Source organism: Ascidia mentula, chromosome 6 (assembly GCF_947561715.1).
Source record: "Ascidia mentula chromosome 6, kaAscMent1.1, whole genome shotgun sequence".
In the NCBI taxonomy this organism is placed as follows: Eukaryota; Metazoa; Chordata; class Ascidiacea; order Phlebobranchia; family Ascidiidae; genus Ascidia; species Ascidia mentula.
Genome location: NC_138571.1, coordinates 12,834,131 through 12,852,604, shown reverse-complemented (window position 1 = coordinate 12,852,604; position 18,474 = coordinate 12,834,131). Strand labels below are relative to the sequence as shown.

General features: G+C 39.6%; 1 protein-coding gene across 1 annotated transcript; it reads left to right on the top strand.

Annotated features, from left to right (window-relative positions):
* Window positions 1-689: 689 nt before the first annotated feature.
* On the top strand, window positions 690-15,930 carry LOC145905361 (ral GTPase-activating protein subunit beta-like). The gene is made up of 29 exons (XM_082992535.1): window positions 690-906; window positions 1,093-1,139; window positions 1,379-1,584; window positions 1,749-1,915; window positions 2,433-2,619; window positions 3,093-3,224; window positions 3,414-3,577; window positions 3,852-3,958; window positions 4,487-4,745; window positions 5,028-5,250; window positions 6,097-6,255; window positions 6,745-6,859; window positions 7,012-7,159; window positions 7,539-7,661; window positions 7,773-7,891; window positions 7,962-8,147; window positions 8,910-9,067; window positions 9,669-9,886; window positions 10,095-10,176; window positions 10,424-10,601; window positions 11,051-11,121; window positions 11,481-11,631; window positions 11,825-11,953; window positions 12,361-12,529; window positions 13,102-13,349; window positions 13,622-13,754; window positions 14,244-14,307; window positions 14,468-14,610; window positions 14,923-15,930. Exons 1-29 carry the CDS (start codon window positions 768-770, stop codon window positions 15,162-15,164), a joined length of 4,467 nt encoding a protein of 1,488 aa, XP_082848661.1. The 5' UTR covers window positions 690-767; the 3' UTR covers window positions 15,165-15,930.
* Window positions 15,931-18,474: the final 2,544 nt, after the last annotated feature.

The following is an 18,474-nucleotide window of genomic DNA, read 5'->3' as shown; positions in this document are numbered from 1 at the left end:
TTGGTCCCAACCGTCTCCGGTACCCCTGTACGGTATTATTCTTTATAGGTGTCCGTCTTGAGTAAATTTTTTTTAATTAAATTCCTCAAAGTGAAATGATTAGCTGTCTGCCGTTAAATTAAACTTGCGGTAGATCTATAGAACTGCTGACCAAAAGCACGCTAGATTGCTAATAAAAATATGTCTTCATAAAAATACCTTAGCTGGACAATCCCAGCTACCCTCAAACCTTTGTTGACAAACAAAAACACCGGACCTACCGCTGAGTCCACCAAAGCCACAACAATAAAATAGTTGTTCGACAAGCTGTTGGTCAAAAAACCTACAAATCGATCTGGAATTTACAGTTTTTGTTCTTAAATTGCATTACAATAAATGATTTGACCGACGTAACATTGGACACAAAACACTGGAATAGCTTTGCCCATAGTTTTGCGATGGGTTGGTACTACTATGCCTCGACAACTTTTCTTGGAAAACGGATTTAAAAAAATTAAACATTTTGATAAATTTAAACCGAATAAATACGAAAATGAATTCAAATGAGGTAGAAAAGAATGCACAGCATAGTTAGGTTTACAGTACAGTATTTGAACCTAAGCATATGATTTTGACCAAACACAGAAATAAAATTTGATTGACGGATATATTTCACGCTTGATTGGCCACGTATTTGTTTTGGTGTAGCTGCAGCAGAGTTTTCCGAAATTAATGTTGGTCGTGTAAACGCTTTAAATGTACAATAAGTTTTGATTTGAAGGTGAAAAATGTATGCAGAGTGGCCCTCTATCGAGAAAGAGGTGGTTGACATTGAAAAATGTCGCAGTGTGCTGCATACCTATCCATCACTTGTGGGAAAAGAGGTTGCAAAATCTGTTGTGCTCAGCCTTCCCTCGTCTGCAGCAGGTACTCAACCCAACGGCGGTTTTGTAGGATATATTCACGTGTTTTTAGTAACTGAAAGCACGTAAAAATGACATGAGGAAGGCGTGTAAATGTATCGAAAAACATGGTATTCAGCATCACACAAATGCCTTTGTATAACTGCAGGGTTTAAACAAACAAACATTGCATATTTTGTTTATTCATTAGGTCATTCCATGTCCCTACAAGTACCTGCACTTCAAACAGACACACAGGTAATGTGATCTTATGACTATGAGCTCTTTTAAATGCTATAGAAATAGTAATGATTTATCACCACCAAAACAATATCATAACTTAAATCTGCAAAAACCATTCAAGGCAAGTTGACGACGACTTCGTAAGTAACCATGAATTTTTCAACAATTTATTTAAAAAGTTAAATACATATGATCCATGCTTTACATTCATGTTGTCCTTTGCAAAATTGGCTAACATTGTACAATATTTTTAGGTTAAATGGACAATGGAAGTGGTGTGCTTTGGCCTCAGCCTAACTTTACTGGAATATGAAACGCTAAAAGCCAGCGTTCACTTGTACTTGGACTGGCTTACAGTGGTCACAGTTCCAAAACCAAACATTCCTGCACCGATTTTACGAGAACCACTGCCTTACGTCCAGAAGATGATTTGTCACTTAGAAAATTTGTTTACCCCAAGGTGTGTTGTTTTTTTTGACAATTTCAATTTGGTTATATGACTTTTCCTAACATTTTCTACTATTATTACGTCATTGTCCGGCTCTTGTAACAAGCTTATTGCAATTGTTGACAATCAAAATTGGAGATTTTAAGAGATTGATTTAACATTATCTTGTTACTTAGGTCTGATGGTACAACTGCAAACCAACTTTCTTTGTGTCAAACGGTTTTAAAGAGTGTCCAATCATTATCCCACGAGGCTAAAGTGTTCGACAGAGCTACTTGGGAGTCAGTGCTGAAGTTTGTATTGAAAGTGTGTGATACCATCTTGTCTCCACCATCTCAACCAAGTATGTATTATTTTGTTATGTGTGTGTTTGTGGTTTTAGATCACACAGGCAGGTTAGCCATTATCAAGAGTCTATTTCTTTTTCTTACCATCATTTGGTGCATTATGTTGTCACACAATGATTCGATAGTCATGGCACTGTTACATAATATTGAGTTTGCCGCAAGGAGAACTAGTGGCAGTAAAACTGCTCTCATTAGGCAAGTGGAATATTGGAATATTTTTTGGCAGGTCGCACCAAAAAGTATTTGCAAACCCTTGCATTACATTCCCTTTTTAAAATCAATACTTCTAATATTGTGTTTTGAAACCTGGTAACTTACAAAGTTAAAACTAATAAATTTTTTTACAATCATTTCAATACTGACATTTCCAGTCTATCAATAGAAATACTGTTACGATCTATTTTCACATTTTCAACAACCAGAACTGATTGGCAACATAGGCCCTTTGATTTTCACCCACAAGACAACCAACATGAAAATTGATCTCTTGACTATTTACAATAATTTTCACAGACAGCTTCTCCGAGCAAATGTGTGAGCAACTGATGCAAACTTTTTTTGATGTTTGGATGCTCGCATGTGCGAGATGCTTCCCCACACCTTCTTTGTGGAAGACGGCAAGAGATCTCATGTCACAATGGAGACACCACCCTCCAGTGGTGGATTGGTGGAGCAGAATATCCTCAGCTTTGACGTCAAGGTACTTACAATATTACCAATAGGTGCTGAAAATACTGAAGTTTCTTTTTGTAGTTTTTATTGTTAACATAACCATCACTGCTATAGGCGGTAAAATGAAGTAAATGTGTAAGTTTATTTAGGCAGTTTGCTTTGTATTTTTCACAACAACCCCATTTTTTGAAACTCTTTATGTTGATCAAGTGCTCAGATGGTTTGTGCATAGAATCAATTAAGTTAATAGGAATATCCTGTGTGTATAAGTGTGTGGGCACTTGTACATGATTTGCATCGGATGCTCTCTTAATACATACACAAACCTGTTTTGCACACCTTTTTGTAGTTACTCTGTACTGGGGTGTTTTTGTTCTATTAAATCACACTGTTATACTGTAACAAAATTCTTGCAAAATATGGCATTATGTTTAACATGTACTATATTACCCCATTCCTTCTCCACTATTACAACTTATATGCAAATCCTTAATACAACAGATTGCTGACCTTCATGTACGGACCAAACTTTCCTCCATACAAAGTTCCAGATGAAGATATGAAGTTTATTCCTAAAGAAATGAACAACGAGGAAGTTGCCCAGTCTTGGTACAGAATTCTACATCTGATAAGGTATGTAATGCAAACCTTTGTATGAAAACACATATACATACGTAAATAAAATGTTTGCCACAGTTCACCGTCCTTTAGTATAATATCATGTTTGTGGCGCAAAGAGGGTTTTTTCATTGAAATAAAGCCTGTTCCAATGTTGTGTATCTTGATGTATTACAGAATCTTATGTAAATTTGTTATTTGCAGTGATCCGGTTGAGTTGAGCAACACAAACTTCATCACTAAGAGTGGCAAGTTTGTCGAACTTGCACTCAAAGGTGAAGGACTTTTCGACCCAAGTCTCCGAATGCTGCCCTATATATTCCTCAAAGCTATGAAGGGGGTATCGTCTATAGTGGACGGATTCCTAGGTATGGCAACAAACCAATATATGAATTTTTTGGATAGTAGTAGAATGCAACTTAATCAATAAGGACTTTGTGACCTTGGTTGCTTGCATCACAGGTGTGGTATAATGCTTTCAGACAGTTTTTAATCCCGATCTACATACATTAATGCAACTTCAATGCCACACTCATGTCTGTAGAATATCAGATTAGCTCTTCCTGATAAATTATGCACAAGTGCACAGTTTAAATTACATCTTTTGTAGCATTACATAATTGTATAGTGCATTTCATACAGGTTTAAGCAGTCAAAAGAAATATGAAGTGACATATTCAAATGTTATGCTCCAAATTTCAACCCCCATCACGCCGACAAATGCCAGAAAGTCTGGGAAAGCAAAAAAGGTGATTACAAGTATATTTTACACTGAACATGACAACCATTATTAGAAACATTTGCTTGTTTTACATTTACAATTTCATGCTTTTTTAAATAGTTACCAACTAGTGCATATTTAATGCTTTGCAATCTGTATGTGTGTTGGAGGACATTATGTATGAAGAACAACATTTTTGTGCAGTTTTTAGTCTGCATACTTATTTTTTTTTCATTAGTCGCATATGCTATTGATTTTAATATAAATGCCAAATCTATTATGCTTCTCATTGAGTAGACTTGAACTAATTTTAGTTTAATATCTATATGCTATGCTGTTCAAAACCCAATCAAACTCTCATAACTTTTGTAGGCTATCTCAATGAATCTCATAGTTGGACATTTCTATTTAATTGTGAATGTTTGTATTGTATTTATGTCCTATACATAAGTATGGATTCCTTGACTGTTTTATTTTAAACATAGTTTGCTTATTGCATAGATTTAGGAACCAGTCCCACAATTTACTTAATTTTTAATAATTTTTTTGCAATCAGGGAGCTGCATCAGCTGCAATGTCACGTCCTCCAGCTTCTCCAGGAACATCCACCACCAGTCCAAGCTCCTCTACATCCTCACTCACTCCTCCATCAGCATCCTCTCACTCCGCTCCCACTTCTTCTTTGGACATGCGACCCCATCCAGCTCCGAATAGACCACAATGCAACTCCGTGCTACACTTGTTCGGCGAGTGGATTTTTAACGCTGCGCTTGCTGGATGCAAATTCGAACCTCTCTATGGCAAAGACAAAGGAGGTAAGGTTGCATTTTTCGGGGCATATATTCTTTTGTTTTTTAATGATTCTTGCTACATTTTCCATTGTTCTTTTGAACATTTTAGGGCATAGTTGTCATGCACTAACGTAAATACTAATCTTTACCAACTGCTTTACTCACTTGAAGATTGAAAAAGACTCAAAAACTGAATTGTTCCATTTTATTCCTATGTAAATATATTGAGGCAAATGCCTTACACATATACACATGCACATTAGTGCATTGTCAATTCCTCATCTGTATAACTATATGCTTGTACAGGGGTCGAGGGTCGTGCTCGTTCCACAAGTATTCCCTACTCCACATCAGGAAGTCTATTGAACGTGGCGCCCTCAAGTGACAACATGGTCTCGAACCCCATGTTCGACACTTCCGAATTTCCAGAATCTTCTGACGCCGGTCGAGCCGAAGCCTGTGCCACCCTCTGTCGCATCATAATGTGCAAAAAGACTGGCGAGCACATTCTGCCTGTGTATCTTTCAAGGTTTGATTTTTTTTTGTCTTCTCAGTGTGAGAATTTTCTTATCATTTTTTTGTTGCTATATATTTTGCGTGAGCTGTTGAAAGACGGCCACTGTGTCGACCTATAGCTGCACTGGTCAGACCGAATTGCTCATAGTTCATATTATCGGCTCCATACTGCTTTTAAATATGATTTACATTTATTTGGCGACATGATTTGGGAGGTTTTCAAAAACATTACTGTCGTTGCACTGCTGTACCACATTATATAAGTTTAAATGCTTCGGGATAACATTACACCAATAACTTGATGGCAAACCTCGTCCAGTATAATAGCTCGGTCGATAGCGCATGATTAGAAACGCTTTCACAAGGCTTCGGTTTATCTTGATTCGTTCTGCTAACATTCTAAATCAGGGGCGGGCCACATACGGCCCGTGGGCCGGATCCGGCCCGCAGACAGTTTCCGGTCTTTCATGATAATGTGACCCGCGGCCACAGTCTGCCGCAATGCCCCACTACTTGCTTACTACGTCAAATTATAGTGATTGTTAGTTATTCTTTAGTTCTTTGTTTTCTTTGGAATTCGGCCCGCCAAGTACTTGATTTTCCCATATCAGGCCCGCCGACTGGAGAAGTTGCCCGCCCCTGTTCTGAATGTTGCCCACAAATTAATCCTGCAGTGTGGTGTAGTGTTCCACGACGTTAATTTGGCGAAATTAACATTTCTTTTTTTGTCCCATTTCAGCCGTTGTTATGACAATTTTATCGAGGTTTCATTCACCTCATACTTGACCTCACTCTAATTACAATCAAAGTCGAAACAATTCCTTTTACAAAACCATAAATCGCAACATTTATATTTTAGGTTTTATCTAGTAATGAGCCAGGGACTCCGCGGTGACAGTAAACAAGTGCTTGCGAGCATTCTACTCAACTCAGTGGACCTGATGAGACTCGACCTCCCTGGAGTCACTTGCCTTCTTCCCACTCTTCTGACAGCCCTTGAATCAATCCTACCAGACAAGTAAGTCATCGCAGGGTGTTGAGCATTTGAAATGCGTGATCCCGTGAGTAAAGTGCTAATGTATGTTGTCTGGGCAACCGGCTTCGTATAATTTCTATGTTACATTTATTTGGATGCAAATAAGGTTTTACACTTGCCCAGCGAGTCATACTGGCAAATTGAATAAATGACAAAGCAATCTGTTAAAAAAAAAAACGATTTCTTAGTGTGCTTGTTCTAAAGAAACTAAAACTGGTTTATGAGTCTATTTTTGTACATATTGAAAGAGGTAAAAACATCTTTAAATAAGCAGTCTAAAAGATCGGTTTAAAAAGGCTTTACTCAGCTATTGAAAGAGGTTACATTTTTTTTCCAATAATTCGGTGTTTATTGTTTTGCTACGAATTTCATAACTTAATTTATTTTAATAGCACACGGTCGTTTTCCTTTACCTGTAATCATTCATGCAAAAATCGCACCAATAATATCCTTTTTGTCTATTTCCTCAAGGGAACTCCAGCAGTTCAAGCCTTACTTGAATGTGACGGAACTCAGACGTGCGTCCACTCATCTCCTCGTTTCAATGATGCCCCTCGCACTGCACTACACCACACTCCAAGTTGCGGTAAGTCTTGTTTCAAACTTTTGCGTCACAGAGATCCTCTAATGTTGAGGGTAATAGTGTATTTGATCACGGTTGTAACTTGACCCGTTACGCCGAAGGTTATGAGTTCAAACCTCGCCGGGAGCAAGTGTTTGAATGTTGCAACATTTTAGGATATAGAGGAGCAGTGGGCCGGGCCGAACACCAACGTCAGCCCTATGTCGAGGATCACGTTCCAGTCGATGAAGCACAGACTCCTGGATCTGTTGATCGGAACTCTACAATGCGAGTCGGACCCCATTAACACCCAGATGATTCTCGGTATGATTTCTATGTGCAGTTCATGATGTGATTTATGATTTTGCACTAAGATTTATTTAAATTGAACTTACATTTTTCTTGCCTAAAATGACCACAAACAAGTATTAGTGCCAAAGTAATAGTGAAAAGTATTTTTTTACGTTTTACTTTTTCTTAATTCCTACAAAAAGACACATGTGTAACTTTGATGATAAAGTGTCTCCAGTAGGCCTACTTGTTAAACACCAGAAAATTTTAAAAGTAAAGCACATTTTGTGCCATTGGTACATATCTCGTATTTGTTGATGTGCCTAGTTTTGTACCACAAAGAATCCTTTTGTGCAATTATTACCACATAAACGCTTTGCTGAAAACCCCTAACTTTTTCCTGACTCACCAGGCGCCTTACTCCTCGCTCTGCATGACTCAGCACTATTTGAGGCAGTTGGTGAGAACGTGACGTCACGGGATGGCAAGGTAGCAGGAATTGTCCAACCAGCAGAAAACGAGAACGTGCCCATAGGTAGGGATTATATAAAGTCACAGCATAGACGCCCATGCTGACTGTATGGGCATTTGACAAGTTTCACCACCAAGTTTCTGGGAATAAGCAAGTAATTCCAACTCATTGCAGACACGGCTTACGGCTTGTTCGTGCATATCGTCCACCTCGTCACCCAGAAATTGGACAGTTGGAAGTCGGACGTTGCAATATCCCTTGCAGCCCTCGAACTTCTCAGCGGACTCGCGCAGGTAAAAATCCCGCCAAACTCTCTAAAAATCTCCGTTCCTATACAAAGCGCTAATTTCAATCCTTCGACAGGCGCCTGTAAACCTGCAAGACAGACACGAATGCAGAGCGGCGGTTCACGAGCTGTGTCAGTACATAGTCCACCAATGCGAACGACCGCCTCCGCAACATAAGCGCGAATTGCACTCTATGATCGTCACGGCGTTTCACACCTTGGCAAATTGGCTGCTGGAGCACCCGTACCTCATGGACGACAAGGTTAGACGAGCTGTTGACTGAAAACCAGTGGGTAATATACACAGAAATCTATACAACGGGTTAAGGCAACGCAGAAGTAATGCCATGCTTTCGCATAGAAAGACAGGATCGCCCCACTGCGCAGACCCTTTATATTAAGCGACCACAGCTCTAATATTCTGATCATAAGGCTCACAGGCTTCGCAGCCAAGGCATTGCAGCCAAGCTGGATCAGCCACTTTTCCCGACAAGTCGGATGTGAAGGTTGCCTGACAAGTTGTGCGCTTGCGCACCAGTGTACCTTGGCCACAATATACCCCGTGAAACCACTGAGCTCCTGTAGCTCAGTTGGTAGAGCGTTGGGCCTGGTTAGCCCAGGGTCGTAAGTTCAAACCTCACCGGTAGCTTGATTTTTCTGATCTTGCTCCGACTTGTCGGGAAAAGTGGCTGATCCAGCTTGGCTGCAATGCCTTGGCTGCGAAGCCTGTAAACCCAACGGGTTAAGGTTTAGCAAAGTTGGATCACATATTTGGAAATTCCGTCCAAAGATTTTCGGATTGGAATCCGCGATTTTTAATGTCATACTAAGATAGATGTGGCGTTTTTTGGGACAAAAATTAAGCTATTACTTTGGCAACTGCAACAAAACTAAACTATATATACAACCATTTTGTTCAAGATTGGTATCAACATAAAATTCTAGTGTAGTAAATCGGTGTGTTATGCCCAAATGAAAATATGCAGGTTTTTTTATCAACAAATAACTGAGGAATTTCAATTTAGGATTGTCTGTACGAAGTGCTTGAAATCATCGAACTTGGCATTTCTGGCAGCAAGTCCAAACCGGTTTCAGCCGGTTCTCCGCCAGTCATGAAAGCGGACAAGGAGCTGACGCCTGTATCCATGCGTGTTATGGAAGCGGCAGAAAGTTTGCTGCTACTGTAAGTTCATATCAGTTCAATGGCATAGAAATTACCTGGTTGACCAATTTTTTTTGCATGTTTTTACCTTTGTCCTCTATTGTCGTGTTGTTTTGTAAGCGTAAAAAAAGAAACATTTAACTGAAAATCTCAAAACTGTGGCAGTATTGCACCGTTTTGGCTGTTAAATTTCGCGGTTACTTTCAAGTGTGTCTGACATTTAAATAATTTTAAGCAATATCTGTCCTGTATATCAATGCTCTAAAAATATTTAAATTCAAGTTTTTTTTAAATTGGACGCTTTTCAAGTCCATGATACCCTAACCCAGTGATTCCCAACCTTTTTGTGGTTGCGACCACTTGGAGGTACAACAATTTCGACGCGTACCACCTAGTTGAATGTTACAAAGTAACCTAGGGGATGAAGTAACGAACATTTTGAGATCACTTACGATTTTTTCAATTCGAACTATACACGCTAATTACGGAAAAGTGCTCGCGAGCCACCTGGAATGCCGTCGCGTATTACTAGTGGTACGCGTACCACCGGTTGGGAAACACTGCCCTAACAAAACGGGAATATAAAGTTCTTCCTTTATTATCAAACTCAATATTGTCCAAGGGTTTTCGAGCATCTGGGAGCATTTCCAAGCCCGTGCTCCCCAAGCACCTCATGCAGTTTATTGGACGAATGTTCGCTTCTCCGTTTTGCCGATTGGAATGACGACTCACCAACCTCCACACTGGATATGAACACTGCGGTTAAATCTTTCCGTTATTTCGGTCTTCACAACGGCTTGTTGTTGGGAATCCTTGAACAAAGCCTGGGCAACGAGCAAGGTCAGCGGCCATTGCCCCTTGTTACGTATTTGCTGTTGCTGTATTTTGTAAGGCTTGGTATTTTAAGAATTATCTATGACACACCACATACCGCTGTTCCTATAGGACTGTGGGATAACAAAAGAGCGATTGCAATTATTTTTGTTTTTTTACCATACATTTCCTTCTTTTCCTTAATTTTACCGTAATTTCAACTTTTACCTTATAGAACCTGTCCCGACTGTTACGGTTGTTATACGAGGGCCATCAGGCAGGAAAGTGTGGACCATGAAGCTGAGACAAACTCCAAGGTTAGTTTGCCCTTTCAAATTAAAATCCTAAGTTCCCGCTTTTATTCCGAACTTTATACCTCAATATTTAAAGTTACAGTCCAAATCCTAACTTTACCTCATGATTACCGTTCAATCCTTTCTTGTCAAAGTAAATGGCAGTTTGCGTTAAACGCACCATATGATAACCAGTGACCCACGGTTAAAGGCGTATGCCTCTTAATGCGAATAAATTCACGGAGTCCTGAACCAGTTCCTCGTCCTGCAGGAAAGATCCATTGCCGCCCAGTGCTTACCTTTCACGACCTGACCGACCACCGCCAAACGAAATAGCTGAAGCATATCAACGCGCAAAGTGCAGAACTTTTCCCGAAGAAGTTGACCGTATTCCTTTGGTCAAAGCTGACTGCAGCATTCCACTGTTGACCGATGTCCCAGATGCTGAGGTACGGATTTTACATTAAAAAAAAGTACTTTACCCGTGGAAATGTTTGGGTACATAGTAGTGGAAAAACGCAAACAATATGGCGGAATTTGCTGCTTAAAATTGCGCTGTTTATTTAATAAAACAGTATTTTACTGGATTGTGTTACCTGAGGTTATCTTTACTCAGTTTTCCGTAACTGTTTGAGCAATTTTCTTTAACCAGCGGATTTGAATATATACTGCGTTTACCCTATTGACTGCCCTGAGGTTTCTAAATGCACGTCAATATCATCAACATATTTAAGTTTTTTATTATCGTGGAACCAAAAACGATTTTTTTACCAAACCATTGCATGTGAATGTTTCCTATATTTTCCAAATGTCATACTGAACTGCCATAGAACTGTGCGGAATAAAGGCGCCTACCGCCGATCAACAAAACAATTAAAAAGATCAATTTTTCTTGCAGCAAGCCGCACGGGTCGAGGTACTTCGAAATCTCATAGAACTGCAGAAAAAGTACGACGACGGCGTTACCAGGTAACGGTTAAATATACAACGTGTTTTTTAACAATAGCTACCAAATTTTTAAAGCTTTGCTTCAGTTTAGCATGTTATAGTAGCTATTATAGCAACAGACTATCGATACTATCCTTTTTGCTAATCAGATTTACTCTGTGCCTGGACGATACTATGCATAATATCGTAACCTGTATTGAAGTCATTCCGTGTACTGTCGTACAGTTACCAAAACAGTTACCAAAAACTTTAAATAAGACACTACAAACAACTACTGGGCCTGGGCGTTCCTGGTTAAAAAGACTGGCGTATTAATTGTATTTTCAAGTAATTCACGCAAACTGTATCGTTTCATGGATATTCACGATTTGACTTCACAGCGAATGTCGTGAAAGCCCGCTTCAAATGCCCGAGTGCATTCCCGCTCACCCAACTCACGAATTTCACGCGGCTCGTCTCTTCCTCTCTCATATGAACCTACTCACGCTGGACTCCGTGAAACCTCAGCCTAAAGCCAGACTCGGCCCTGACGTAAGCGCAGTGGTTTTGTTCAGTAAAATAACACAAATTTGGTTAAAAAACACTGAATATCAGATAATTTTCGAAAAAAAGATAGAAAAGATTACTAAAAGGTTTTTACCAATTTTTTACCGCTTATTCACGATACAGAATCGAATTAGATTCGATTCACCGAAACGGGTACCCGAAAGTCTCCTGTTTTTAGTTGGTTATGCTGAATTCGAATGAGACGACATTCGCCTCCGACCTCGAGGCTCTGGATTCGATTCCTACCCGAAACCACGATACGGTTTTTATTTTCTACCTGAAACAGGGGCAAACCGAAATGGAACAGGTTTGTGAAATCAATTTAGCGCATTATTGGGTTGCAAAATCGTACTGACCACAACAAAAGAACTTGAAACTGTTCATTATACCCTTGTTTAGTGTGGCCAAGTCGATATAGCGTTCAAGTTACACTATATGGCCTATGTATTGCACACTTATACTTGCTGCAAATGAAACAAACGATTTTAGTATGCTTAATAACTCCCCATTCTAGCCCTGTTATGGTTGCAATGATTTCCACCCTTTTTGGAAAGATATGGCAACATTTTGGGAAAAATATTTTTTCGTGGTTAAAATCTGTCGACTTTCGTGTGAGACAAATATATTTAGCCGAAAAGCATCATCAGTGTCTGTAAACAACAACGTAAAACAACCTAAAATATGGCAAAACTTATATTTTTAATGCAAATCAAGATCCTCTCAAACGTGAGCGGCGTGCACAATAGCGCCTCCAGTGTCCAACCCGCCTTCACTGAATTTCTGCGATCTCTGGGTTGGCCTGTAGACACCCGACGTCACCCAGGTTGGAACGGAAGGCTGAACGACATGCGGAAGTTGAGACGAGACGAAAGTGTTACACAAAGTACGTGTTATAAAATGTTAAACACACCAGGACCGGTCATAAACACACGTAAACACATGAAATCGACTATCAGCTGTGATTAAGTGTTGGGACCTGGCAACTTACTATGCGTGATTACCTATGTTTTGTTCATGATTTGTAATTAATATTATACCTTTTAAATGAGTTGCAAGTAACCCCAGTTTAACCAATCAACGTACATTATTGTGTAAAAATGTTGATTTTTAAAATACTGATACGCGTATTGCAACCCAGCAGTGTTTCCAAAATTATTTCTAATTATGCCAACAACTCTTCTAATGTCTATAATTCACCGCCGGAAAAATCGTGTAACAAAACATTGCCCAGCTAAAATGCCATAACCTCGGGTCGTTAAGCCTACTCATTACAATGTGTTACGAAAAACGAAGTCAACCTTACAACTCGTCAGTGAGATAGATCATAATCTTTATTTTATCGCAAAATGCAGTAGTTATTATTGGGAAAACAGTGCAGAAGAATACTTTATAAACACTGTAAATCATTTTCCCATCAGTATAAGACCGGCTTTGTGCATTTTTCCCACAATGCAGACACTATCGACATGAACAGTGACCCGCCCTCCACGTTCAATGGCGACCCGTACATCCTCTACTACGCTGACGCAATGACAGAAGTTGCCTTCGTTGTTCCCAGCCCCGCCCCCGCCACGCCCACCAATCTGTCCCTTATTGCCGAAGCGACTGAAACGGATGGAAACGCCGCTAACTCAGGAAATAGGCCCGAAATGACCCTCGACCTATCAGCGGCAGCTGGTGCAAATGCATCTGGTTTGAACCAGGTCAGTTGATATGTTTGAAGGCACGTGAATGATAACTAATATATTTTGGCAAAACGACAACAATGCACTTTTTTCGCATAACATTCCTTAAATCTTTCATTATCAAACTATTATTTTATCCACAAGAACGCTGTTTTGAACGAAACTGTTCAACACTTGCCTCCGGACATAACCTTCGGGTCGCTTTAAGAAACAAGCAATTTTATGAGTTAGATAAATTGGTGTACCCCGCTTTTCGTTGCTTTTTCCAAACCTTAACTATGACGTCATAGGAGAGCCCAACAAGCCCGACCGGCTCCCAACCCAGCCGACGAAAAACATCGACCACAGCTTCACGGCCCAACACCCAGTTCAGTCCGGATACACGCGTTGCGCTCATGTGGTGTGAGAGTTATGACAGTTTCGGTGAGTGGATTTCACTCAAAACTTCTCCCCTTCTGGTGGTCGGGCCTTAACCCATGACTCGATATTAATGAAAATGTCGATTTGTGAAAAATATACGTATGTTTGAACAAGGAAGCCTATGCTAATATGTTGCTATACATCATGTGCTAACGTTTCGAACACGAATGCGTCTATTATCAGTGCAATTTGAAAATGAGCTGTAACCAAGAGAGCGCTGAGGTAGACACGAAACGTTTGCACATAATGTATAGCAGCGTATTAGCTTTGGGTTTCTTAAATTAATAAACTCCCAAGTTTTTTTCCACCTAAATATGTGTATGTGTTGTGTATTTATGTAATGAGATGCGTACACCGTGTTTTTGTATTCGGCCTCTTTAAGCGTTGTATTAAGCTTGAAAGCAACCTATGTAACAAAAATTTGTCAAACTTACCTGTGTTCAGTTAAACAAACTTACTCAGAACTTTATGTAACTAAATATGCGCTTACAGACAACTTTTCGTACGAGAAATTGGAAAGCGAAATGAAAACGGAGTCAACAGTTTCCCTGAGCAGGCAAGTTACTACTACTGGCTGTACGCGCTAAATATTACCGCGCGAGATCTTGATAAAAAAAGCAAGTTTAAAAAATGTTCAAAAAAAAATTTAAAAAAAGAAAAGAAATTTTATTGCTGAAAAAATCATTCTGTGTAACCTCTTGATTCAATTATTACAGAGGCAAGGACGGTTTGGTGGTGATAGTGATTCACCCACTTGACAGCGGCCTGTTTCGTATGTTCGTTCACGGACAGAATGGCAGCAAAGGGGGTGTAGCAGTTCCCTTGGTGTCTGGTATGGTTGTAAGCAGACGTGCGTTGGGTAAGTGTGGCCGTAATTGGTTGCTTGTTTTCAATCTAATGCCACTTCGAACGTGTCATGCAATGCGTTGATGTCAAAAACACATTGAGTAGGAGTTGATCTTGACTGGAAATTTTCAGAATTCTAATGTTTCAATAAATGTTTTTTTTATTATTGCGAACTCGCAGTTGACGCTAACCAAATTCGACAGTGATGACTAACGCCGAAATTTAGAGAATTCTATTAAAAAGAAAGAAAGATTTTATCAAAATCTTCCCTTTGGAATCCACATACCCCGATGTGATATAATCACCGAATCGTATTCATCCGCAGGCACGGCGGTTCGTATGACAGCCATGAACGTATGCCGGCGCCGGAGGCTCGCCAGCGACGCATATTCACCTCCTCACGTCCGACGCAAGCAACGCGTTAACGAACTCTTCAGCAAGTACCAGAGGCGCAATACGGAGCCCGAATTCTTCACCGCGGTCTTTGCCGACTGTCGTAGAAACGAAACACACGCGGACGCGACCAACGCCGGTGCAACTCTCAAACCGGTTCCTATTGCTACCTGAGGGAGTGACGTATGAGGTAGTTATATGTGCGGGCAGTATTAAATTTCGCTGGCTTTGTTTTTTTCCAAGGTAGATAGAATCGATAACAGTTGCGATTATTTATTGAGCATGTAGGTTATTTCCAAGTATAGCTATATTTATAAACAATCAACAGCGACTTTCTGCAGCAGATTTTCTCTCTGTTCTGTTATTTTCATCCTTCCATTTTCAGGTCGCAAGATTCTATGTGTGTTCGACACAAATAAGTTCCTAATATTTCTACACAATACCAGATGGCTTAAAAACTTTCACAAGCTTTAAATTTTATTGGCGATATCCTTTTCGTGCTGTAGAATGTAGCAGAATTCAATTGCGATAATCATAGCAAGCGATTTGAAATAGTTATTTGTGATTGTACGTGTCTGATTATGTTGCCCTATATATGTGTTCTGTTACAAACTCCTCAATTTATTCCTCTTCAATTTGTGGATGCAATATCAACCCGAGTTCTAAATAATGGTAACCGTATATTTCTGAATACTGAGGTCTCAATTTATCCCATCCCCATGTAATGTTAAATGTTAGCCATTTTATAATGGTACGGGCAGTTGATATATTGCGCATCGAACCAGGACTCCTAGCGTGTGTCGGTTACTGCACAGTTCCTTATGTTGGAACTGTATGTGGTGCGTGATTACATAAATATTACATGTTTTGAGTATTCGCGTGATCTTGATTGTGCAATTCAGTTTGTCTTGTTCTTTCGCGTAAATATACAAATGTAGAATCCTCAAGGTTTGCTTCGTGTGTTGCAGTGTTTTCCATTTCGCGGAACCCTGGACTAGAGTTTTATCACAAAATACTGATATAAGCACTGTCTGGTTTTCATAAGTAAAATAAGCTAAACAAACTTGTTAAGTGGTTGAGCATGACAACAAAGCCAAACAGAAAAATAAACGACGAATTTTGGGCAAAACCAAAATGGCGTCCGAAATTAACTCATTAGATACATGCTTGCTTGCTGCCACATTATAGCCGCGATGCGCACACAATGCAGCGGAACGTGGGTTCGATACTGACTTCCGCCAAGCTATTGCACCACGGTATTAGCAATAGGGCCAATGAAGACTTAATTGCGCCATTTACGCCTCGGTTTGCTTCATCGAGAAGCTGCAAGTTTTCTGCATAAGCATTGACATTACATAACTCTCCGGTAAGGGCAAATGATATATAGAGTATTTTCAAAACTGAAAATTTTCAAACGTGAAATCATTCTGATATCACACAATACAAACGCAAAAATTTTCAACAAACATTTTTATAACGATTTCCGTTAAATCTTTGCCCACGTGTTATTTTACCCATCGTGGGCGTAGATGCAGCCTACCATGAAAGAGCTTCTTATCGTTAGCAACAAACTTTGCCGCCAAAATATTACAACAGCACATATGGCAGCATTTCAATGTATTTGATTGCGAAGAATCTATGAACAACACTTACTGTCCCTGATACGAGGCAGAATGTTATTAATGATGGATGTTTTGGCCACAGTAATCGGTCGGTTTGCGAACCTTGCCAGATAAAAAGAAAATTGTATATTACGTTTCTGTTCCCAGAAATATGTAAACAATGCGGCTGTGTTGTAACAACTAGATGACACCTGATAATTTCAGTAAGAAAAGCACAGTTTTTTAAATCTTGTAACGGATTACCACCGTTAGTCAATGTCATAATATTTCGTGTTTGTTGCGTCCAGTATTTAATGGGCATTTAATGGTAGTGCTTTAACAGATCGATCTGCAACATCATATAAAAATGACGTTTTGAGAAAAATATTTGCTAATAAATTAACAAAAAAAACAACATTGGACATGTATTTTTGTTTATGTTGACATTCGTGCACCATTATAGAAAAAAACAACAACACAGAAGCGAAAAAAATTAATGGAATTTGGCCTGTATCTGAAATTGTGTTCGTTAGTGCAAAAACGTTTCGTGGCGTCCGAAATTAACTCATTAGATATATGCTTGCTTGCTACTTGCCACATTATATAGCCGCGATGCGCACACAATACTGCGGAACGTGGGTTCGATATTGATTTCCATCAAGCTATTGCATCACAGTATGAGCCTGATCTCAGCAATGAGTTGCTTTAGCCAACGTTGGCCACACAAGCAAATCTAATAAAAAAATTGTTGTTTGTAACTCATCGTTCTGACAATATTTTTGTATGTCACACAAAAGCAGCGTTCAAAGAGTCAGCACTACCATGTTTACAGAATCTAAGAAAGAAATAATTCATCATATTATGAAATGTGACGTATCACTCTTATTTTTACCCGATGAAACCTTAACTATGACGTCATAGGAGAGCCCAACAAGCCCGACGGGTTCCCAACCCAGCCGACGAAAAACATCGACCACGGCTTCACGGCCCAACACCCAGTTCAGTCCGGATACACGCGTTGCGCTCATGTGGTGTGAGAGTTATGACAGTTTCGGTGAGTAGAGTTCACTCAAAACTTCTCTCCTTCTGGTGGTCGGGCCTTAAGCCCATGACTCGATTTTAATGAAAATGTCGATTTGTGAATAATATACGTATGTTTGAACAAGGAAGCCCATGCTAATATGCTGCTATACATCACGTGCTTACGTTTTGAACTCGACTGCGTACATTATCAGTGCAATTTGAGAATGAGTTGCAAGCAAGAGAGCGCTGAGGTAGACAGGAAACTGAACGACATATATTGTATAGCAGCATATTAGCTTAAATTATTAAACTGCCAAGTTTTTTCCACCTAAACATATATATATGTATGTGTTGTGTATTTATGTATTGAGAAGCCTACACCGTGTTTTTAATTCGGCCTCTTTAAGCGTTGTATTAGGCTTGAGAGCAACCCATGTAACAAAAATTTGCCAAACTTACCTGTGTTCAGTTAAACAAACTTACTCAGAACTTCATGTAACTAAATATCCGCTTGCAGACAACTTTTCGTACGAGAAATTGGAAAGCGAAATGAAAACGGAGTCAACTGTTTCCCTGAGCAGGCAAGTTACTACTACTGACTGTACGCGCTAAACGTTACCGTGCGAGATGTTGATAAAAAAAAAAACAATAGTTTAAAAAATGTTCAAAATAAAAATTTAAAAAAAAGAAAAGAAATTTTATTGCTGAAAAAAATATTCTGTGTAACCTCCTGATTCAATTATTACAGAAGCAAGGACGGTTTGGTGGTGATAGTAATTCATCCACTCGACAGCGGCCTGTTTCGTATGTTCGTTCACGGACAGAATGGCAGCAAAGGGGGTGTAGCAGTTCCCTTGGTG

What these genes read in the sequence shown, in the direction of transcription:
- LOC145905361 (XM_082992535.1), top strand. Translation starts at nt 768, where the DNA reads ATGTATGCAGAGTGGCCCTCTATCGAGAAAGAGGTGGTTGACATTGAA. An exon ending in AGAATTCTACATCTGATAAG is followed by an intron (nt 3,225 to 3,413) that starts GTATGTAATGCA and finishes TGTTATTTGCAG; the next exon opens with TGATCCGGTTGAGTTGAGCA. An exon ending in TAACACCCAGATGATTCTCG is followed by an intron (nt 7,160 to 7,538) that starts GTATGATTTCTA and finishes CTGACTCACCAG; the next exon opens with GCGCCTTACTCCTCGCTCTG.